The 25348-nt window shown below is 39.0% G+C and overlaps 1 protein-coding gene across 3 annotated transcripts in view; it reads left to right on the top strand.

Annotated features, from left to right (window-relative positions):
• Positions 1-25348, top strand: part of IL18R1 (interleukin 18 receptor 1) — a 41051-nt gene that overhangs the window by 3785 nt on the left and 11918 nt on the right. Inside the window, exons 2-7 of one of the 3 annotated variants that reach the window (XM_073351595.1) lie at positions 1349-1428; positions 3075-3315; positions 7476-7653; positions 9625-9778; positions 10723-10788; positions 14195-14345. In XM_073351595.1, coding sequence (XP_073207696.1) covers positions 1371-1428; positions 3075-3315; positions 7476-7653; positions 9625-9778; positions 10723-10788; positions 14195-14345 — 848 coding nt within the window. In that variant the 5' untranslated portion in view covers positions 1349-1370. Of the gene's footprint in view, positions 1-1343; positions 1429-3074; positions 3316-7475; positions 7654-9624; positions 9779-10722; positions 10789-14194; positions 14346-25348 lie in introns of all 3 variants that reach the window. The other 2 variants (XM_073351605.1, XM_073351583.1) reach the window with 2 other exon arrangements.

Here is a 25348-nt window from a genome sequence, read left to right as displayed (position 1 = left end):
AGTGCAATATTTATATTCCAATTGATTTATTTTATAATTATATGGTAAAAAGGAAAATAAGCAAATTTTCACTAATAGTGTGCTGTGACACTTTTGTATTTTTATGTCCGATTCTGTAAGCAAGTAGTTTTTAAGTGAGCTGAAACTTGGGTTACGCAAGACAAATCAGACTCCTGAAAGGTGTACAGTAGTCTGGAAAGGTGAGAGCCACTCTTTTTAGCTAATTACTGGTTTGAGTGTAGGCAACTTTCACATTTCTTCCCTAGCTAACCGGACGTGACTCAAACAGGGAAGAACAAGTGGTCCCAGCACTTCAGGAAATCAGGTGCTTCAATGTACATGCTGTGATTTCACTCATGGGAATAGGACATTTATGTAAGGCTACAAAGTGGAGGTACCACCTTGGAAAAGGTAGCAGACTTTGGGCCTGCTCCTGATGAATGTAATGGAAGTTCTCCTTTGAATTTCAATGAGTGGGAACAAGCTCTCCATGCCTAGTAGCTCAGGAGCCGAAGCCACAATAGCCCAGCTTCTGTGGAGATGAATTTGGGCTAGGTATTGTCCTATGGAAATAGGTTTTTGCCTTCTTACCAATTTAGTATTTCATTATTACTGGAATATTTTAAAAGAAAATACTCTCATTCTGTCCTCCTGAAGAAGAATCCAGTCAGGGCAGCAGGTAATACTGGCTCTCAAAGGTTGGAAAATTACCTACAAAGAAGAAGAAGAAATAAGTTATGTGTCTGAGGCATGTTGAAATAAAATCTAATATGAAGAAAATTGAAGACAGCTGGTATGCTTCCTGGTTTGCCAACAGATTTTTGTATTTTTATCTATAACTACAGATGCGTCCAAACTATGGGCTTGATCTTATGTTCATTGAAGTCATTTGCAAAATTTCCATTGACTTCAAACACCATAGTCATGATGGAAAGCCCAAGCACCCAATAATTAAAGTTTGCAAGATCAGGTCTATACTTTGGATGCATCTATAGCTAGAATGAGCAGCATTTTATAATGTAAAGTACTTAATCAGATATGAGTCAAAAAGAAATGATATAGAACATCTAACATGAAATATAAATAGTGGATGGAAAAACAACCGTTCTCTCCAACTGATATGAACCTTGCCAATAAAACTCCTGGATTATGACCTTATACATGTAAATATGCTTTGATGATAAAAAAAATTTCCAGTGGAAATCCCATCTTCACTACACTTTTGTTATATTACTCATGAACTTAGTTTTAGACAAATTTGTTGTATATGTGATGGATCATGTATATTTGTTTTTCTTCCAATACTCCGTCAGTTAAACTAAGAACGCTTCCCTTTTTTCCAGAGAAGAAGCTACAAGTAAGTCAAGAAAATGGCTTTTGAAAGTCTGATTATCCCATTTTTAATGTTCCTCAGCAGAGCTACAGCTGGTAAGCATAAATCAGCAACACTTTGACAGTAAGACATGGCATCATTTGGTGAATATTTGGTATACTCTAGCTGGGTGAATTTTTTTGAATGAATAGTTTATTTGCTGAAAAATGCAGTTTGGGGTTGACTGACACTATTTGTGAATTTGGGTCAAATCTGGCAGATATTTTGGGCCAAACACAAACTTTTTTTTTATTGAAAAAATCTAAATGTTTCATTTCAAAAAATCAGAATGAAACATTGCAACTTTTTGTTTTGAAAAGACATTTCATTTAGAAATTTAGTTAAACAAAGAAACAAACAAAGAGTAACAAATACTTGAAAACAAAATGAAATGGAAAAAAAAAGTTTTTTGTTTCAGTCAAGCAAAACATTTTCAGCTCAAAGTGAAATTTTGTTGGATTTTCATTTCAGCAAGAAAAACTGAAGAATTTTCATTTTGGGTTGATTGGTTTGGCCACTGAACTGAAAAATCAGTTATTTGCTTAGTTCTAGTTAGTAACGCATCATGCGATGACATTCTGCTCCTTCTCTCTGTTGCAGTACTGGAATCTACAGTACATATCAGGAATTAAGTAGAACAATGGATAGTTATTCTAATTAAGTTAGTAATGGGTCTGAACCAAACCCTAGACCAAACACTTCCAAAGTTTGGTAAAGTTCAGATCCAGTTCCAGACTTTGCAGTTTAGATAGACCCATCTTCAAACAGCAAAATTGTGAAAGGAGAGGAAAAAAGATGGTCTTAGAGACCAGATTCTGCCACCCTCCCTTACTAAAAGTAGTACCTTAGGTCCTGATCCAAAGTAGTTACAGTCAGCGGAACAATTCCAATTGATTAAATGGGCTTTGGATCAGGGCCTTACTCTGTAAGTAAGGCCCCACTGAAATCAATTAAGTAAGGTACTATCCCACCTGAATAAGGATTGCAGAATTGGGCTTTGACAGAGAGCTGGGAACTAACAGCTGAGCCAGCACTCTGATCACTTAAACACCAATTAAATCCCCCACCCCCAGGCTGGACCTGACTGTGCCTAATTAGTGGATTAGAATGGTCTGAGGAGGACTAAAAAGGTAATTAACCCATTAACCCAGACGGTAGAAGAAAGCAGAGGAAGGAAAATGCTGTGGAGGGGCAAGCTAGTGGAGTAGAACCAAAAAGGGTCTATGGAAGGAGAGATTTCTTCCCTGTACTTGGCAGAGGAGAAACTGATGCTGTAAATGATGTGGTCAGTAAAGCGGGGGAAGAGCAATGTAAATAATTATAGGGTGGTGTTTAACAATAGAACGTCTCTGAATGATCTGTGTAGAAAGAGTAGAAGATAGGAGCAGGATCATGCTCTATCACACAGACCCTTACAGATGTTTCCTGCAGTCCATGGGGAAAAACTCCCATTTCCCACCTTCCTCTAGCCATGAAAAGTTTTGCCTGAGTAAGGGCTGAATAAAGATTTGAAAACTGGATCTTCAGATTGGAATAAATATTGATTCCCTCATATGGCCACACTCTTCAGTAGCTATTAGGCCTGCTGGAAGAAAATCTGTTTAGAAAGAAACCAGATAGACAGCAACTGTCATTAGAATCAGTCCAGTCTCCTTATCTGAAAACAGTGTTTTGCTTCCTAACCATTCTTTTTTCTGTGAAGAAGAGCTGTGCCCCTTGCGTCGCTCCATTGATGTACTTGAAGGGGAATATTTTTTCCTTTGCTTCCCTGGATCAATACAAGATAAGCTTTGCAGTAAAACATACACAGTGACCTGGTTCAAAGAAAGCGAAGGAAAGGTGAATTTGATCCAAGCAACACAGAGACTTGTTTTAAATGGGAGATTTCTGGAGTTTTGGCCAGCTGAACTCAGTGACCTGGGGAATTACATATACAGACTCAGGTGAGTACACATGCCCAGTGGATAATGTAGAGTCTTTGCAACTGTATGAAAATAGGACCCGATCCTCTACTACCAGAACCTTGTGTAGTCATTAGCACTTATGCAAAGGGGTACAGAAAGCTACATTTACCCAAGTAGTATCATGTTACATTCATGTGCACAACTCTAAATAACTACACAGAGTGCAAAGCAGTGGAGAATTGAGCTCATAAAGTTTACAATTAATTGCAGGTAGACAGACCCTCTAAAAGTTTAAGCAAAACTTTTGTTAAAGAAGACTAGTGTTTTTTTGTTCCTCCCAGACACAGCACATTATCTATGCTTAAAAACTGATTAATAACATATTTCTTTCAACTGATATGGAAGAGTCTTACTTCCATGGGTAAGTAATGACTTACTTTGGATGATTTAGTTGGGATTGGTCCTGCTCTGGGCTGGGGGTTGGACTAGATGTCCTCCAGAGGTCCCTTCCAACTCTGTTATTCTATGATTCTACTTGCATTGAGTAAGTAACTGACTGTGTTCCCTTTGAAATCAGTGGGACTAATTGTATGTTAAGGTAACACAGAAGATGAGTAAGAATGGCATAATTAGGCTCTGGCTTTTATACAGAACTTTACATCTTTGGCATTATTAAAAGCACAAATGGAATTTGTTGATTTTTAGTTGAGTATGCTCTTTCACCTCAGAATAGCTTTTACAAAGCCGTGACTCAAATGGAGCTGTAAGACTAGTGCACTTTTAGTTGTGATATTGTTCAGTAGGGCAGGAAGAAAGTGTGGTTTAACAGTGGTTAAATCAAGTTTTGAAAAGGTGAAGATGTTTCTATTATAATTGACTTATACTGAAATTACAGAACATTTCAAGACAAAGGCTAAAATAATAATTCCTTTTTAATAGTGTATTATGTAAGCAGTGGTTTGTGCTTTGATTACCGGAAAATTTTAAAGGGCTCTTTTCTGTTTATAAAATACAGAGTAGATGTGTGACTGCAGATATATAGCACTGAAAAATACAAAACTCAGTTCTCCAATAATAAAAAGGGCTAGAATTTCATGAACTACAACTTTATATTAGACCTAATTTACCAACAGAAAGCCTCCATTATTTTTTTAAATGTCCAAAAATTGTAATTAGTTTCTAATATGATTTTATTTGTTGATTTTTAAATTAACTTTATTTAAATATGAACTTAAAAATTATAGGAACGATTTTTAGAATTTTTGATAGTATCAAAATGGTTATCAATTAAATTGTTGATTAAAAGTATTGACATTTTTCATGAAAATTGAAAAATGTCAACCATTTTTTCAAGAAATTTCATTATAGAAAAAAAGTCATTTTCAGTTGAAAATTTGCAACTGGCTTTACTGGACAATGTACTAAAAGAAATAGGTGAAATTGATTGAATTATATGTTCATGTTATAGTCTTTACTCAGCTCTTTTGACCCTGGAGAAAAATAGAGGTTCCTTAGATAAAGCAGAAATGCACCAATGAAACATTTTCACAACAAATCAGTGTTCTGATGGGAAAAGCAGACAATAAAAACAAAATCAAACAAACCAAGCCCCTCCCTCAATAAATAAATAAATAAATGAAATGAGTGCAGTTTTGTTTATTGAGGCAATTTAACAGTTTAGCACAGAGTTGACCACAGTTAGCCCCATTTCTTGTCATGAAGGTTCCTGCTACATTTGACAAGTGGAGTTGACTGACAATCTTTACCACACATCTGTGGTGTTGTTTGTATGGTTTTGTGCATCTCATATCCTAAATTCCTGTGGTTACTACAAATCAGGTCAAATAAGCTCTTCCATAGTTGTGACCTTGTAACTAGGTAAATTGTAAGTAACTGAAAAAAAAAATTAGAGGTGGAAGTCAGTGACAAGCAAATGACACACTTTAAGGCTCTGAGCCTGCAAATACTTCCGCATGTATTTAGCTTTATGCATGTATGGCCCTGTTGAAGTCAATGCGACTATACCCATTCTTGAAGCTGAACATATGCTTACATGCTTTGGGAACAGAATGCTCAGCACTCAACTGTAAAGTGGTAATACTAAGTCAAAATCTGACCTTGATAGTGAAATGGCTGAGGGGTGATTTGTAATCTAATATGTACAGTATTTTTTTTTTTGTAAAATCTTAATTGCTACTTTATGAATTTTCACTTTCCAATGTGCTTTGCTGAGCCAGGCTACATGTTTTGAGTTTTAGTCAAATAGTGATTTTGTAATACCATATTCCCCACAAAGTACAACCAAAGAACTAAAGTGAAAGCCAAGACAGAAAGATAAAACCTCATGGAGTGTAAGAGACAAGGATGTCTCTTAATGGATGTTGACTAAAATCTTATATGTGGTAGACTGGATTGGAGATGCTCCAAGCCAAATTCATACCTAGTGTAAGGGTCGTCATCTATAGAGTTGCACCTGTTTACACCAGGTCTGAATTTGGCCCAACATCTTCAGTGTGTTGTGCAGCTAACTGAAGTTATTTCACAGAATGTGTTATCACAGAGGGAGGGCCTCTCTTATTATGCTGAGGGACTGTCTAATGGGAGGAAGTATGACCTTGCGGTTGAGCACTGTGCTAGGATTAAAAAAAGATGTGGGTTCAGTTCCTCATTCTATCACAGGCTTCCCATGATTTTGGGCAAGTCAGTTAGTTTGTCCATCTCTATTCCCCATCTGCAAATTCTAGATGATAATACTTCCCTACCTCACCGGGGTGTAGTAACAATAGATCTATTATTAATTCTCAGGTGACAAAGGTCATGTTGAGCATATAAATAAATAGGTTAACTTTTCCTGCTTTCTTCGTTTTCCCTCTTGTGATACACAACTAATTTTTAGACTGTGCCACGCCAATTTTTTTTGGATTGGTTTACTCTGACTCCCCATACATTTATTAATCAGAACATGAGGCCAATGTTTAATCCACTCCTTTCTTCTGAAATTATGACTGTTATATAGATCATATATTTGAAAACAGTATCAGTGGGTATTTCCTCTAATAGAACTATCTCCAACTCAGTCCAGACTAAATAAAACAAAAGTAGCTTAGTATTTATTTTAGGATTCAACAGAGAAATTATATATAAAATAAAGGATGTTTAACATTAACAATGTTGTTCAGGGTCATACAGAAGGCTGATAAAACTACAAAACATATTTGGTACACTAGAATTGGGAAAACGTTAAAATAATTTAATTGAGTAAAAGCTGAATTTGCTTTGGTGGTATTCATGGCTCTTTTTATTGCAAACATTTTTATTTGTGATATTTTTTGTTAGCAAGTATGTTAATGTAAAGCAAAAGTCTGTGAGTACTCTTGCAAATCAAGCTACTTGTTTAGATGCCTTAATGTATAATTGAGAGCTTCATTTTAGGCGCCTTTTTTGAAACGTTGATTATTGCCTTTCAGTAACATTCATCTTTCCCCAATACTTTAATTCCCTCAAGACTCCTCCAGATCACATTTGGCCCACATTAATGTACATGGGAATATTCAACAATGAAAGTATTTACATACTGTATAAAAATAATTAACTCTGTCTTTCAGGTAATATGTAGCTATGAAACAAAGTGTCTTTGTTCAGTAGTAATTTGAGCTTCTCCATGAAACCCTCAGGATTTGTGAACATTTTCACAAATACTTTGCTGGTTGTCTGTACAGCAACAATGAATAATGTGACCACATGAACAACGGCAGAGTGAGCTTGCCAAGTTTATTTGTTCATAAATATTCACAAATCACTTTTTAAATTATTATCACTACATCAAACCTTAGTGAATTAGATGAGTAAGTCTATAAATCCACTAACTAGTCATTTTTAACTACTTGAGCATCGTTAGGCTAATTTGTATGTATACTTGCCACCATATATTGTTATATTATTATAAATAATTATGAAACTGAATGATTTCATGATTCTGTTTTGATATGCTTATCTGTTACTTAAGCTGGGCCTTTACTGAAAATAACACCTAGTTTATGTGGGGAAGTAAAGAAAAGGAAGTAAAATAAAATGGGGCAATATTGGTATGCTTTTTTTCTAATGATTATATTTTAGGTATATATTTTTTATTTTGTTGTATAATTACCCTACCTACATGACTTTAAAAAACACCCAAAATTGTTTTTTTTATTCCATAGCAATGGAACGTATAATGTCACATTACAAAAGTGGTCCCTGAATGTACTCAAAAGAAGTAAAGACAGTTGTTTTAACACAAATCATTTATCCAGGCAAGTTGAAGATGTTGGAAGAGGTTATACACTGAAATGCAATGCTGTGCACCACAATAAAAATGTCACTATAATGTGGTACAAGGTAAGTAACCAAAAATATCACCACCCAAATTAGTAGTAAAAAAAAAAATAATGAAATGTTAGACCTTGGGAAAGGTAGATTACAAACTTACAAACATCTAAAAGGTTTCAGAGTAGTTCTACAGTCATGTAAAAATCTTCAGTAATTCTGGTAAGTGACACAGTTCTTAGTACAGACACACAAAAGAAAACCCATTTGTCTACTTGCAAAGATTTGCAAGATAAAGTATACTAGCAATTAGGAATTACTTATGATCTCAGGGTTGGGGAATGGTAAAATATTTGATGCTTGAACCTACCTGATAAATTACCCAGCCTCAACTCTCTTTAGTGCATGTGGGATCCTGACACTAAAAGGAGTGCAAAGGGACTTAACCTGAGTGTTGGGATTTGCTTATATGGTAGTTGGCAGCTTGGAAGTTTTGGTGTTTCAGATCATTTATAGCATTAAGAGATGTAAAATAAATTCCATTGTTTAAAGTGAACCATAAGTCTCTTCTGTACTACAAATACACCAAATCAGGGGACCTGATTACAACAGTTGCAGTTGTAGTGAACTGTGTTCCATAATTGGGCTAAAGCCTTGGACACATTCCTTTAGTCTTCCTATCTCTTCACCATGTTGGGTAGCCCTCTCCATTCCTCCATGGATTTATATGGATACTGTTTGTCCGCTTCCAACAGTTGCGATCAGAGATGTTGCATGCTCATTTTGGAGCATAGGAGCTACCATACTAGATCAGATCAGTGGTCGGTCCGTCCTGTCTCTTGACAGTGGTCAATATAATTTGTTTCAGAGGAAAGTGCAAGAAATGCTGGAGTAGTCAGTTATTAGTTAACCTGCTCCAGGGAAAGTTTCCTCCTGACCCGCAATGGTTAGAGGTTGGTGTGTGCCCTGAAGCATGGGGGTTTATATCTCTTTCCAAACTCCTATTTGCTTTTTAATTTTTACTTTATAACCCTGGAAATATTTATTACCCATATAAATGTCCCATCCTCCTTTGAACCCAGCTAAGCTCTTGGCCTCAGTGGTAACTTGTGATGATGAGTCCAACAGGCTAAGTGTACATTGTGTGAAAAAGTATTTCCTTTTATCCGTTTTATATGTGCTACCTTCAGCATTCATTGAATGTCCCTTTCTTCTTGTATAATGAGAGGGTGAATAGAAGTGCCTTATCTATCTGCTTTATACCATTCATTTGTAAAGCACTGGTCTAATTTGGGAATAGTGTTCTACCAAACAGAATTTTTTGTGAAATTCTTCACAACAATTCAAATCTTTTTTTAATCAAAACCATTATTGAAATGGTTAAAAATTTTGAAAAAAAAATGACAAAGGGGTTGTTTTGAACCCTGGAAACAATTCTGAAATGTTGATTCCCCTCACCTTCCCCCCCCCCCATTTTTGATGAGTACTATTTCCGTGTGTATGCAAATCACATTCCAACTGTGGCAATGCTGAGACACACACATGGCACACTAGAGAACAACTTCTTTGAGTAATGGATTGGCTAAGCTTGCAGAGCCTAGCCAAATTTTCGAAAAATGGATACTTAAAATTCAGTTCCTAAATCTATATTTAGACACTGTGAGTAAATGGCCTGATTTTCAAAAATACTGAGCAACCATGGAGGGATTTGAAAATGAGATAATTTTTTAAAATCTTGGTCCCAGTTTTCAACATGAGACTCTCTCTGGTGCCCAAATCCTGTGATTGAGTACTCAGTTTGGTACTTAATCTACATGATTATTTTGGATTACTCTCATTTCTTATTTTGTGTGCTATATTGTCATTTGGCTGTCCCAATGCTGTATTTGGGTGCCCATGTTTGAAAATTGGACCTCAGCCTCTCTTAGCCATCTCTGAGCATTCTCCCCCAAAGGTTTCATTTTAAAATATTTATTTTCTCATTTGAAGCTTCAGAGTGTATCCATAGCATGAAAATTATTTAAATTTTCTTTATTGAAACAGAACTGTAACATCTATAACTCTGCAAACGAGAAGGAACTGGATTTTTCTAGTTTAAAGATTGAAGACTCTGGGAATTACACATGTGTTGTTTCAATTAGTCATGCAGGAAAGGCATTCAACACCACAAGTACAACAGAGCTGATGGTGAAAGATGGTAAGATTGTTTTCTTAGGCGTCTGAAGACGATATAATTAAATATTTAATGGAGGCTTCCTATGCAAAGTCCATTTTCTCAGGCTTTGTGAAGAGGAAAGATGTAGGTCATTATCTCTAACTGTAGATATCATTAGGTCATGTATTTATTGCATATTGTGATCAGTTCAAACTGGACAATGTTGTTCAGTCTAATTGTTGAAGAGGCACCATCTACCAATATAAGCGTGCTGAATATTTTAGAATTCAACATTAAAAATAATGAAGATGGGCTATGGACTAGAGAGAAGCTCTTTGAAATTAAGTAAAATCCTCTGAAATATGCATGATCGAGTGAACTTGAAACATGTTCCAATCTATTGTAGTTCTTGTTATGTACTGTACAGTGTACACAGAACTATATCTCTCTTCCCCCAGGGAAAGCAAAACTCTTTGACTTTGCACTTTGACTTATTTTATAAGTAAGCTTCTTAATAATTTAAAAAGCAAAAAGAGACAAGCAAAAAAAAATCTACTGGTTTTATTTAGTCTTATGTGAATGTTCTGATTTCTCCTCCTCTCTCCCTGCCCCCCTCGCCAGCTTCCACCTCTTCCGTTCTGTTAAATTTAGCCACAGTAATAAATGCAACGATTTCAGAAGCGGTCTTGGAGATGAATCTTTGAGGACCTCATAAATGGAACACTTTATGAGTTCATGGAAAAAAATTCAACAGGACATACCATTTTGCTGTTTTAAACTACTTGGTAATGCCAGAGCATCAGCTGTTGTTACTCAGATGAAATTATACTGCTGATTCATCAGTGTTCATAAATATATTACTAGTAGGCTGAAATCTATATGATATGCTTAAGCATGGGTTTTTGAAATAGAGCCATTTGTATAATTTTACAGAGGTGGGATGTTAGAAAAATGGCATTTTAAAATATTGCTTTTTTTTTTCTTAGATGCAGCAGAAGTTGTTAAATTGGAGATAATTGAACCTGGAGAAATTTATGTTGAAACACAAATAGGTATCTAATTATATAAATAATCTTTGTGAATGTATGTTGTTTTGTTCTGATCTCTATATGGTGTATGTTTAGTGAAACTCAGAACTGTCTGCAAGTTCTCTTTGCTCAGATCCATAGCTACCTACTGGGCCTAAGTGTTGATTTGTGGCTTCCCTATTTCAGATGAGTCATCATTGATAGTAACTGGCATAAACATTCACTGAGTTCAGCTACCTTGTTCAAGAGGAAACTGAGATGCTCACTATGGCCAGCAAAAGGAAGTTCTAGTCACGTTTCCTGGTTCTGTAGACCTCAAAGCCACATTGGATGGCTGACACAGGAGGGATAGGTCATCAAGTGGATAGTAAGGCAGAGCGACCCCTTTAATGTGTGGTTCAGTGTGTTTTAGGATGCCTTTCTGTACAGAGACATGGAAAGTAGGAAGGTTGGCAAACCTGTCAACACAGCCAGTTAGGCAGACCTGTCTGAACTGCAGAAGAACTACTGTAGTACACATTTGTGCCAAGAGCACTAGTAAAGCCAAAATCTTGTATGCCCCAGTGGATAGGAGCAGTGCATTAACTAACTTGTGTGTGGACACATACTTTGTGTGGCGTAAAACAGGTTAGTTTATTTAAAAACATGTTAGAGCTACACTTTAGGTGAGTAGCGGATATAGTTTTCAATCCCTGCAAACTGTGATTCAGTATTTAATGTGTGTAGTAGCTGAGTTAGACAGATTTTCATATGGATCCTATAAGGAGGATTCTAAAAACAATTCCATTTGAACTGTGTGCTGTGACAATGGTGCTCAATCTACGTCAACTTCCTATAGCCATTTATTTAAAATGTGCCTGCACAAACCTTACAGTTTGACAGCTACCTTATAAAACATGCAGAGATATTTTAAATGAAGTTACTTTGTGGATTATGAGGACAAAGTACCTTGGAAGTGTGGATGGGTACTGACATTGCATTCTTGGAATGATGTTTTAAGTTAAAAAATAACTGCAGATCAGGCTTCATGTGACAAATTCCTTAGAAAATTGGCTTTCTAGTAATACCTGAATCTCAGTGGGTTAGAAAATGATCTCTTTGAATTCTTTGAGAACAGCATACCACATCCTGTTCTATATGGTGTCCTTGATCATCTACAGATGGGGGGAAAATACTCTGAGTTGTCTTGGTACAAGAACTGGCCCAGGGACACAATTAACTTTTAGCACAACTGGTCCTTTGATTGCAGCTTAGTCTGGACTCAGTTTAGCCTCATGTACATTGATGCAGATGATACATTGATTGATTCTTATTGGCTGCGAAGCTTGGAGGAGATCAGCAACACATACTTCCTGCTCCTAGAGTCTGAGGCCTGGATCCAGAAAAGGTCTTTAGTGTTGCAATGCTGAGCATCACAGTGCCTAACTTCTAAGTGCCTAGAAAATAACAGGAACACCATTGCAATCCACAAAGCTTGAGTTAGGTTCCTAGGCTCCTTATGCAATGAATGGGGAGATCTAGGCAGCTTACAATGTGATCCCCAAGCCAGAATGCTAGGTGGGTACCCACCTAAACTATCCAATAAGAGATGCTGATGAGAGGAGCGTGTTCCAGGGCATGGAGGCACCTGTCTCTGCTTAATTATCCATGAATGGGAACTCACCACCTGGAGTCAGACAGTTTAGGCACTTAAGGCATTTATTGAGGTAGGTACCTGCCTTACTGCCATCCACCAGATGTCTGAAGGAGTTGGTGGTGCCCACCTTATACCTTTTACCCCAGTGGTTAGAGCACTTGCCTGGGATGTGGGAGCCGCAGGTTCAAATCCCCCCGTCTCTGCCAGAGGGGAAGAAAAGATTTGAACAGAGGATCTCCCACTTCTCAGGCAAGTGCTTGAACCATTGGGATATTCTTGTCTGGGTTCTCTGTCTCTCCTGTTGAAGTTCTTCCATTGTGTTTAAATGATGATCTCTCTCTTTCTGTCTCTGGCCCAATGACTGTTTAAGTATTTATCCACAAAGGTGTGGCCACTGGGCAAGAGCAAGCGAGAAAGTGAGCAGAAACTCTGTAGCCTGGTGGTTAGGAAACCCATGTGGGAGACCCAGGTTGCAGTCCCCCTGCTCGAATTGTTCCTTCGTTATTTATCCATAGTGCAACAGGAGAGACTGAGAGAGCCCCACATCAGCCTGTCTCATAGCTTGGTGGGTAGAGCACACTTCTATGTGATGGGAGACCCATTTTCAAATCCATTCTCCCCTTCTGGCAAAAGGGGGAACTGAATTCTGGTCTCCCATGTCCTATATGAGTATGCAATCACTGGGCTAAAAGTTACAAGAACAGCATCACCACAGCCTCCTCTGTCCAATTTTGAATGGGACCCAGTTTGGAAGGTGGCCACTGAGCAAGCCTATTAGATCTGGCCCCACACGCTTCTTGGGTGGATGAATGTCTGTCTTTCCCAAGTTTGTGAATCACTCTGGGGCTTAGGTGGGAGATGGGTGTCTGGATGCCTAGAGAGATGCAGTGTGCTCAAAGGCAGAAACTTAAGCACCATGGGATCTGTTACCCTGACATAGGCCCAAGTGAGTTTAGGCACCTACAAGGTTCAGCAGGAGTTTTGAGGATCACAGTGGTGCCAAAACTGGAACTTAGGCACCTAAACCCCAAGCCTCTTTGGAACTGGGCCCGAGCCACCAAACAATGCCCACGGAGTTCTAAAATCAGGCAGCTATTTGACCTCTCGGTTTACGTTGCATACAGTGCATAGCAATAACAAAACCAAGAATGTTTCTCTGAAAATGAAATGCCTGTGCTATTAAATTAACCTTACAGTTTTTGAGAGTCTCTAAGCTGATTACTTTCACAATACATGGGCAAACGTAGTTGCAAAATGTCGGCACCTGTAGCTGACACAGCTACAATGCTTCATCATTGCACAGAAAATAGCTTGTGATGTAGGGATATTTCTTCTAGTATGGAAGACTTTTGTGTGGAGATGTGAGAGAAGGCTTTTGTAATCTTGTGGGTCACCTACCCATCAGAAACCTGGTTTGAATATATATTGTTAGTTAAATAACAGGGGCATATAAGGTGTTAAGATGGAAATGGCTCATCACCCCTCAACTATAGGTCATCTGAATGTCTATCAGTTGAAAATTGCCATCAGCTGAAGTGATCCAAATGCATTGCTAGTATCTCAACTGTTAAAGGGCTCAAAATGCTTTAAGGAGTTCAGTCAATTTTCAGTGCACTTGTGTGGATACTGTAATACACAGAAAGGTTGGCTGTATTTTTCGACATGCCGGAAGCCACACTGAAGGTTGTCCTATGACATCCAGATTGCATCTCTGGCAATCAGACTCCCCATTGCATTGTGAACGTTTGCACTATTCCTATGAGCGGATGTTAATTTTTATATTGGTTTGCCTAGGTAAAGAGGTGGTACTCAACTGCACAGTTTTCTTGGGTTACTCAGATGCTGCCAAGCCAATATACCTCCTGCACTGGGTAGTCAAAAATTTAAATTCATGTTCAGAGAGCACTAAGGAGGAACAATCAATATGTGAAAAGGAGTATGATTTGTAAGTATGTTTACTGCAAAATGTTTTTCTTCAGTGTTTGTGCAATATAACGTACTGCATTTTGTGTTCTGCTAGTTAAGTGTAACATCTGAGTTTCCTTCAGTCCTGTCTCTCACAATCTACCTATCAGCTGGCCATAGGTTTCCATGCAGGATGTCTGTGATCATGACTTTTAATGTAGCTTAACATTTTTTTTTAAGACTGTCAGGTTTTCACTGTATGTACATGTGCAATGCTGTAGGCATAGTCATAATTATGCTGGAGTCTCCCATTGTTCTGCTCTTTGCCTCAGTAGAGGCTTCCTTGGCAGTAGCGTCGATGTACACTCCTGCTGGAGTTTAACTGTGAAAATTAACAATGAGAAGGGGAGAGAAATATGTATCAGTAGTAGAGCTATGCAGGAACTAGAATTTCTGTTCCACAAAACATTCTGAGATATTGAAATTTCAAAATTTTCCAAGAAAGGAAATTATTGAAAAAAAAATTCATTTTGGGACAGTGAGACTGGTTCTGTTTCATTTTTGTAACAATGAAACATTTTGTTTTGAATTTGATTTATTTTTTTTTAAATTTCTAAACTAAAAATTGTTTTAACATGATAAATCAGAAAAAAATCTGATTTTTTTCTAAATGAAAATTTGTAGAAATCAACACATTTCATCAGACATTTTCTGATGAAAAAACATGGTCAGAATTTTTTAAACTAGCTCTAATCAAGAGCCATTTGGTGGGTAAACTATACTCCGATTCCAGGGGCCTGAAAAGTGTCACACATCCTGTACTGATGTGCATGTTATGAACATGCCTAGAGCTCTAGCGGTTGTACTAAGAGAGCTGTTGTACATTCAGCTCAATGATGACTGAACAGATTGTCATTAGCTTGTTTGAATAGTCCAGGAAGGAGAACTATCAGGCTTCCCCATACATATTAGAGTTAGGGGCTGGCTGTTTCATTTGAAAATGGGGAAACTGAAGTTACCCAGAGGCTGCAAAGGCATCCAGCCTCTTAAATACTGGCTAATTTTATTTAACTGTTGGATGTGTGAAATGCCAGTTATTGGCCAACTGTTAGCTTCAGCACAAGTGAAGCTCTGTGCCTGATTAAGGGGAGGAGCTGTTTGCTGTGAGGATAGAGTGATATTTTCCTCTCCAGTTGACTGAGCTTTAAATATGGAAGTTACAGAGTATGATGATAGAGGTGGGGCTAGCTATGTAACAAATATTGAACATGCTAGATCTTCAGAAGAAGACCTGTGTTGCACATGGACAAGTGTGGGGATTGATTTTGCTTGACTTGTTCATGTGTCTCTAGCTCATTTACTACATTGGATTGAACTGCTATTTGAACAAGTGGTGTTTTACTCCTCGCCCAGAGATCAAATTTTAAAGGTTAAAAGACTGAAGTCTAAAAGATTGTGTGTTGGTAGCATTTAAAATTGGTGGGTGGTTAAGAAGATTTGGGGTCTGAGAGATAGTCTTTGTTTTAAAGGATATAGAATAGATAAAGTAAAAAAGAACCAGTAAGAGAATGATTATCTGAATGGTTCTCTCCCTTGCCTCCCCGCCAGTTACAAGAAAGGGTAAGGATAAGGACTTTTCCAAAAATTCTGTTGGTGCAGATGTACCAGGCTGGGTTGGCTCTAGATTCTAATGCACAGAAGTTAACAGGTAATCAAAGAATTGAAGAAGAAAGAATTGGGGAATTAATTATAACTGTAAATCCAGTGGGGCGATTTGTACTGGTAACTTATAAATTGAGACTGCTAGTACAGAACTGACTTGACCAGCTAGATGGTGCTCTACAGAGCTTTTATAAAATTGTTATTAAAATTATATCATGGAACATTAACAGCCTCAAAAGTAAAGCTCGTGATCTGGAACTTAAAACTTATTTAGTGCAATTTGATATAATATTTTTACAAGAAACCTGGCTTACCAAAGATGAATCTTTGTATCTCTCAGGCTATGAATTTTGTTTGGAAGGATCTATTAAACATGTTAGAAAGGGCAAATCAGTTACTGGTCAAGCCCGTTTCATTTCGATCAATATCCTGCTATAGCTACACTAATATATAGTATTAGTTCTGGGTAAATCCTATCCTCAAGCTTGTAGTATCACCTTTCTAGATAATATTTTAATGAATGCTCATTTGATTCCCCTGTTACAATGAAGCTATATGGGCAGAGTTAGAATCTATTACTGAGATGCTGGCTGCTTGGAAATTATCCAATTCTTATAGGTGATTTTCATGCTCAGTTGGGTGGGGAAGATAAGAAATTGCAGCGTCTTTCAAATAGTACTTTTAATGACCAGTTGTTTGTCCTTCCCCCAAGAAATTCTAAAGATAAAGTAATAAACTCAGCAGGCTGGATATTTTTGGTGATTTTGGACAGATTCGGGCTGGGAATACTAAATGGTAGGGGCAGTGATGACATAGTGGGTCATTTGATTTATACCTCTCTTAGAGGGACAAGTATGACTGACTATACTGAAGTTCCAATTTTAAGTTGGCCTTGTTTTGCTAACTTTTCAGTGGCCCTTAAATATGATAGTGACCTTCTACCCCTCCAGGTTAATTTTTGCTATCTGGCCCCATTACATCAGCTGATCCCTGTTGGACAGTATTTCACTTCTAATTTCAAAGCCTTACATGCAAGGCGAAGTAAGTGTAATCCATTGGTTAAATCTAAAATTAAAGAGAATCTCTCCTGTAATTATCAGCTAGGGTGAAAAAAACCCACATCTTTTAGACCTTAGAGATGTGCATATATCACTTAATGTGTATAACAATATTGTACATAAATTACAGGTACCAAAAAGGGTTATTCCTTCCCTCTGAAAGATAAAATAATTTGGTATGACAGCAATTGTTTTCATAAAAAAGAAAACTGTTAGATGATGGCAAGGGAGGCCAGGAAAGGAAGCTCACAGGATTCCACCCAAAGCTAGTTAATTTTAGGAAGCTTTATAAAAAATTGCCAAAAGAAAAAAGATGGAACATTGCATGGCATTGTGGAAAGAATTCAAATTTGCTGCCAAAATGAAAAATTCTTTACTTTTTTGGAAACTGGTAGCAATGGGTTCCAAGAAGATCAGGAGTAATATTTTTCTGTACTTCATAATGATAGGCCATCTATCACGCCGTCTGGAGTGGCTCACAACCCTGAGTCCCTACCTCAGGGCAGACTGTCAAAAAAAGGGCAGACCCCAAACTGGTGGTATGTCCTATAATTATATTTCACCAAGCCACAGACAAATGTGAACTCCTGGATCATAGAATCATAGAAGATTAGGGTTGGAAGAGACCTCCGGAGATCATAGAGTCCAACTCCTTGCAGGACCAACCCCAACTAAATCATCCCAGCCAAGGCTTTGTCAAGCCGGGCCTTAAAAACCTCAAAGGATGGATATTCCACCACTTCCCTAGATAACCCATTCCAGTGCTTCACCACCCTCCTAGTGAAATAGTTTTTCCTAATATCTAACCTAGATCTCCCGCACTGCAACTTGAGACCATTGCTCCTTGTTCTGTCATTTGCCATCACTGAAAACAGCCTAGCTCCATCCTTTTTGGAACCCACCTTCAGGTAGTTGAAGGCTGCTATCAAATCCTCCCTCACTCTTCTCTTCTGCAGACTAAATAATCCCAGTTCCCTCAGCTTCTCCTCATAAGTCATGTGCCCCAGCCCCCTAATAATTTTTGTTGCCCTCTGCTGGACTATCTCCAATTTGTTCACATCCTTTCTGCAGTGGGAGGCCCAAAACTGGATGCAGTACTCCAGATGTGGCCTCACCAGTGTCAAATAGAGGGGAATAATCACTTCCCCTGATCTGCTGGCAATGCTCCTACTAATGCAGCCCAATATGCCGTTAGCTTTCTTGGCAACAAGGGCACACTGTTGACTCATATCCAGCTTCTCGTCCACTGTAATCCCCAGGTCCTTTTCTGCAGAACTGCCACTTAGCCTGTCGGTCCCCAGCCTGTGGCAGTGCATAGGATTCTTCCATCCTAAGTGCAGGACTCTGTACTCGTCCTTGTTGAACCTCATCCAATTTCTTTTGGCCCAATCCTCCAATTTGTCTAGGTCACTCAGGACTCTATCCCTACCCTCCATCATATCTACCTCTCCCCCCAGCTTAGTGTCATCTGCAAACTTGCTGAGGGTGCAATCAATGAAGATGAAGATGTTGAACCAAACCAGCCCCAGGACTGACCCCTGGGGCACTGTACTTGATACCAGCTGCCAGTTAGACATTGAGCTGTTGATCACTGCCTGCTGAGCCCGACGATTTAGCCTGCTTTCCACCTTATAGTCCATTCATCCAATCCATACTTTTTTAACGTGCTGGCAAGAATTCTGTGGGAGACCATATCAAAAGCTTTGCTAAAGTCAAGATATATCACATCCACCGCTTTCCCCATATCCACAGAGCCAGTTGTCTCATCATAGAAGGCAATCAGATTGGTCAGGCATGACTTGCCCTTTCGGAATCCATGTTGAATGTTCCTGATCACTTTCCTCTCCTCCAAGGGTTTCAAAATGGATTCCTTGAGGACCTATTCCATGATTTTTTCCAGGGACTGAGTTGAGGCTGTAAGCCCCCGGATTCTCCTCCTTCCCTTTTTTAAAGATGGGCACTATATTTTCCTTTTTCCAATTGTCCGGGACCTCACCCAATCGCCACAAGTTTTTAAAGGTAATGGCCAATGGCTCTGCGATCACATCAGCCTACTCCCTCAGCACCCTCGGATGCAGCGCATCCGGCCCCATGGACTTGTGCACATCTTGTGCACAGCTTTTCTAAATAGTCCTTAACCTGTTCTTTCACCACTGAGGGCTGCTCACCTCCTCCCCATATTGTGCTGCCCAGTGCAGCAGTCTGGGAGCTGACCATGCCTGTGAAGACCAAGGCAAAAAAAGCATTGAGTACTTCAGCTTTTTCAACATCATCTGTCACTAGTTGCCTCCCCCATTCAGTAAAGGTCTCACACTTTCCCTGACCACCTTCTTGTTGCTAACATACCTGTAGAAATCCTTCTTATTACCTTTCACATCCCTTGCTAGCTGAAATTCCAGTTGTGCTTTGGCCTTCCTGATTACACCCCTGCACACTTGAGCAATATTTTTATACTCCTCCCTAGTTATCTGTCCAAGTTTCCACTTCTTGTAGGCTTTCTTTTTGTGTTTAAGCTCACTGAAGATTTTTCTGTTAAGTCAAGCTGGTTGCCTGCCATATTTGCTATTCTTTCTGCACATTGGGATGGTTTGTTCCTGCGCCCTCAATAAGGCTTCTTTAAAATACAGCCAGCTCTCCTGGACTCCTTTCCCCCTCATATTAGCCTCTCAGGGGATCCTGTCCATCAGTTCCCTGAGGGAGTCCAAGTGTGCTTTTCTGAAGTCCAGAGTCCGTATTCTGCTGCTCTCCTTTCTTCCTTTAGTTAGGATCCTGAACTCAACAATCTCATGGATACTACTGCCTAGGTTGCCACCCACTTCTACTTCCCCTACCAATTCCTCCCTGTTTGTGAGCAGCAGGTCAAGAGGAGCACAACCCCTAGTCCGTTCCTCCAGCATTTGCACCAGGAAGTTGTCCCCAACACTCTCCAAAAACTTTCTGGATTGTCTGTGCACTGCTGTATTGCTCTCCCAGCAGATGTCAAGGTGATTGAAGTCCCCCTTGAGAACTGGGGCCTGTGATCTGGTTGTCTGAAGAAAGCCTTGTCTACCTTATCTTTCTGGTCTGGTGGTCTATAGCAGATGCTCACCACGACATCACCCTTGTTCCTCTTGCCTCTAAACTTAACCCAAAGACTCTCAACAGGCTTTTTTCCAGTTTCATAATGTAGTTCTGAGCAATCAGTCTGCTCTCTTACATACAGTGCACCTTTTCTCCCCTGCCTGTCCTTCCTGAACAGTTTATACCCATCCATGACAGTGCTCCAGTCATGTGAGTTACCCCACCAAGTCTCTGTCACTCCAATCACATCATAGTTCCTTGACTATGCCAGAACTTCCAATTCTTCCTGCTTGTTTCCCAGGCTTCTTGCTTTTGTGTACAGGCACCTAAGATATTTTTCATGAATAATTGAGCTGACATCAAAGACAACGCCTATAGCCAATTCTGTAATAAACTATCTAAAGGTTTATTAGCTAGGAAAAATAAATAGAGTTATTTACAGGTTAAAGCAAGTCAACATATATACACAAATGCATTGCAGTTTAAATTCTAAGAGTGACAGAGTTGTAGAGATCTGTCAATTCAAAATGTCTTTCAGGCAGACCTAGGGGTAACCTCTGGGGATCTCTGGCTTCAGTTTAATGTCTCTGGCCCCATGAGAGTTCAAACAGTGAAGAGATGAAATATTTTCCTGTGTCTTTGTTTTATTTCCTTCATTCAGCCTCCAAGTCCATAGGATGAGCTTCCTTGCATGTAGCATTTCCAAGGTGCCATTGGGCCATTAACCAATCCTTTGTATTGTGACATTCCTTGATGACTTACCTGATTTTAATAGTTCTGGATGGGCAGGAAGAAATACTCCTTCCCATCTGCGTTCACAAGTTTAGAGCAAACATTTTCCAAGTGATACAGCAAAACTTACATATTTCCTTATAGCATGGAATACAGACATTACATTAATACATGCAGCAACTTACAAACATTCTATAGACTCTAAACACTAAATACATTCTTATAAGACTAATACCTATTTTGAGCAACGCTAATACATAAGTGAACTGGTCCGGTCTCCAGCTATGAGTTTGTCATCTCTTAGCTAATGCCTGCTACGTTGGCAAGAGCTGGCACCTGGCCTGCCAGCATCACACCATCTAATAACTTTTTGGCACGATCAGCTCTGGTAGCCTCCATTCCCTGTTCCCTTCCAGACTGTTCTGCAGTATCCAGTGAGGAAGTTAACTTTTTAATTGATCAATAATGCTGTAATAAAGCACCATGGAAGGTTTTTATCCCTGTAGAAGTATTTAAGGTAAACGTTGACTAGTGGGCACCTGTTTTGGCTAAACTTTTCTCTAATATAAATAATACAAGGATTTTCTCCTCAGGTTGGGCTATCAATATTATTATTCCACTTTATAAAAAAGGGGAATAGAAAAGACTCTGGGAATTGCCACCCAGTTAATTTATTAGACTTACACTAGATATCTTTTGGCGAGACTAGGGAGCTGGGCAGGAAAAGATAATTTATTTGCTGAGGAACAAGCTGGTTTCCAAAAGGGCCACTCCACTACAGATAATTGTTTTTTTTTCTTATTTGTTTCACAAATATGTGCCTCCTTCAGGGGAGGAAATTGTATGCAGCTTTTCTTGGTCTAAAATTGACCTTTGATTGTATTGATGGGGATCGTCTGTGGGGCAAATTGGAGATTGCTGGAATAGATCCCTGGTTACTTTTTCTTTTAAGAGGTCTTCACAGACAGTGACCAAGACTGGGATAGGCCTGTGGATAATGAACTGATTCTATTTCAGTTACAAAGGGGGTTCAACAGGGCTGTCTTTTAGCCCTTTTCTTCGTAATTTTATATTGATGATTTTGTTCTAGCATTAAAACGGGCTCAGTATTTCCCCCCGTAAAACCATGAATCACACTGTGACTATCTTTTTATATGCAAATATGGTTTTACTGTCACAGGCACCTTTGTGATTGAAGTGTTTTTTAAATGTGTTTGGTTTATACTCACAATGGGAAGGTCTCTTGATAAATTATGCCAAAGATAAAGTAATTGTCTTTAGTCAGAGACGGAGGTTGCATAAATGGAAGTTTGATGGCATTATATTGAACAAGTTAGCTCTTTTGGCTATCTGGGTATCTGGTTCTCACAAAATGGCTTGTGGGATAAGCATATTCAGGTAACAAAAGAGAAGGTCTCAGATTCAGTGCAATAGTGTTAACATTTTATCTGGACTTCTGGGGTCAATTGAAGTGCACTAGGCCTTAGAGTGTTTGAGGCTAACGTATAAGCTCAAATTTTCTATGGCACAGAAATGTGGGGGTAGAATGAGTCCCTGGGGCTGGAAGTGATTCCATACAAATTTCTTAGGAAGATTTTTGGTCTGCCAGATAATACTGCAGTCATCCTCCTTAGAGCTGAGACAAGTATGAACTCTATGCTGTCCAAAGTCCTAAATTGTAGCGTTAATTTTTGGATTTGAATAAGATGTACCCACAGCATTTGCCAAGGTTATGCTTAGAGGAACAGCTCAGCAGGACTCTCTCTCATAAATTTCCTTGGTTAGAGCATATTCAAAATTCTTTGCATTCTCTAGGTTTCACAGAATGGAAATGATTAGATTTAAGTTTAAAAAGGTGGAATCCATGATCAAATCAGGAATAGAGGATATTAATAAGCAATTGGATATGGCAGTTGTCTCTATTTCAGATGTCATCGTGGTTTCTCCTTGTTAAAAAAAAGACATATAGTTATGCCAGATATTTAGACAGTCTGTGTAATAACACACTGCCTTCACAGCTCTCCATTACCTGTCCATGCAGACAGCTTATTTAGAAGGCTGGTATGCTAGAATTGAGAATTTTAACTGCCTTTGTCCATGTAGTTTAGGGCATGTGGAAGATCTATCCCATCATTTATCACACTGTAATTTGGATTGCCACTTGAGGTTAAAAAGCTTTCTATATTTTTGTCCTGGATGCCTTGTTTTGTGACCTCTCAAAAAATAGATTTCAGAGTAGCAGCCTTGTTAGTCTGTATCCGCAAAAAGAACAGGAGTACTTGTGGCACCTTAGAGACTAACAAATTTATTTGAGCATAAGCTTTCATGAGCTACAGCCCACTTCATCGGATGCAGTGGAAAATACAGTAGGATGATTTTATATACACAGAGAACATGAAACAGTGGGTGTTACCATATACATTATAACGAGAGTGATAAGTTAAGGTGAGCTATTATCAGCGGGAGAGAAAAAAAACCTTTTGTAGTGATAATCGAAATGGGCCATTTCCAGCAGTTGACAAGAACGTGTGAGGAACAGTAGGGGGGAAAAATAAACATGGGGGAATAGTTTTACTTTGTGTAATGACCAATCTTATTTAATCTTTTTATTACTGACTTCAGCACAAAAAGTGAGTGTGTGCTAATAAAGTTTGCGGCTGATACAAAGCTGGGAGGTATTGCCAATTTAGAGAAGGACCGGGATATCATATAGGAGGATCTGGGTGATCTTGTAAACTGGAGTAATAGTAATAGGATGAAATTTAATAGTGAGAAGTGTAAGGTCATGCATTTAGGGATTAATAACAAGACTTTTAGTTATAAGCTGGGGATGCATCAATTAGAGGAAGAGAAGGACCTTGGAGTATTGGTTGATCACAGGATGACTATAAGCCACCAATGTGATATGGCCGTGAAAAAATCTAATGCAGTCTTGGGATGCATCAGGCGAAGTATTTCCAGTAGAGATAAGGAGGAGTTAGTACCATTATACAAGGCACTGGTGAGACCTCACCTGGAATACTGTGTGCAGTTCTGGTCTCCCATGTTTAAGAAGGATGAATTCAAACTGGAACAGGTACAGAGAAGGGCTACTAGGATGGTCTGAGGAATGGAAAATTTGTCTTATGAAAGAAGACTCAAGGAGCTTGGCTTGTTTAGCCTAACCAAAAGAAGGTTGAGGGGAGATATGATTGCTCTCTATAAATATATCAGAGGGATAAATACCGGAGAGGGAGAGGAATTATTTAAGCTCAGTACCAATGTGGGCACAAGAACAAATGGATATAAACTGGCCATTAGGAAGTTTAGACTTGAAATTAGACAAAGGTTTCTAACCACCAGAGGAGTGAAGTTCTGGAATAGCCTTCCAAGGGAAGCAGTGGGGGCAAAAGACCTATCTGGCTTCAAGATTAAACTTGATAAGTTTATGGAGGAGATGGTATGATGGGATAACATGATTTTGACAATTAATTGATCTTTAACTATTCACAATTGATCTTTAACTAAATAGGCCCAATGGCCTGTGATGTGATGTTAGATGGGGTGGGATCTGAGTTACTACAGAGAATTCTTTCCTGGGTATCTGGCTGGTGAATCTTGCCCATATGCTCAGGGTTCAGCTGATCACCATATTTGGGGTCGGGAAGGAATTTTCCTCCAGGGCAGATTGGAAGAGGCCCTGGGGGTTTTTCACCTTCTTCTGTAGCATGGGGCACGGGTCACTTGCTGGAGGATTCTCTGCATCTTGAAGTCTTTAAATCACGATTTGAGGACTTCAATAGCTCGGACATAGGTGAGAGGTTTATCGCAGCAGTGGGTGGGTGAGATTCTGTGGCCTGCATTGTGCAGGAGGTCGGACTAGATGATCGTGATGGTCCCTTCTGACCTTAATATCTGAGTCTAATCCACTCCCAGTCTTTATTCAAGCCTAATTTAATGGTGTCCAGTTTGCAAATTAATTCCAATCCAGCAGTCTCTCGTTGAAGTCTGTTTTTGAAGGTTTTTTTGTTGTAATATTGTGACTTTTAGGTCTATAATCGAGTGACCAGAGAGATTGAAGTGTTTTCCAACTGGTTTTTGACTGTTATAATTCTTGACGTCTGTGTGTCCATTGATTCTTTTACGTAGAGACTGTCCAGTTTGGCCAATGTACATGGCAGAGGGGCATTGCTGGCACATGATGGCATATATCACATTGGTAGATGTGCAGGTGAACAAGCCTCTGATAGGGTGGCTGATGTGATTAGGCCCTATGATGGTGTCCCCTGAATAGATATGTGGACACAGTTGGCAACAGGCTTTGTTGCAAGGATAGGTTCCTGGGTTAGTGCTTTTGTTGTGTGGTTGCTGGTGAGTATTTGCTTCAGGTTGGGGGGCTGTCTGTAAGCAAGGACTGGCCCGTCTCCCAAGAGTGAGAGTGATGGGTCGTCCTTCAGGATAGGTTGTAGATCCTTGATAATGCGCTGGATGGGTTTTAGTTGGGGGCTGAAGGTGATGGCTAGTGGCGTTCTGTTACTTTCTTTGTTGGGCC

The sequence above is a fragment of the Lepidochelys kempii genome, chromosome 1, assembly GCF_965140265.1.
Source record: "Lepidochelys kempii isolate rLepKem1 chromosome 1, rLepKem1.hap2, whole genome shotgun sequence".
NCBI lineage: Eukaryota > Metazoa > Chordata > Testudines > Cheloniidae > Lepidochelys > Lepidochelys kempii.
This window is presented reverse-complemented; position numbering and strand designations above follow the sequence as displayed.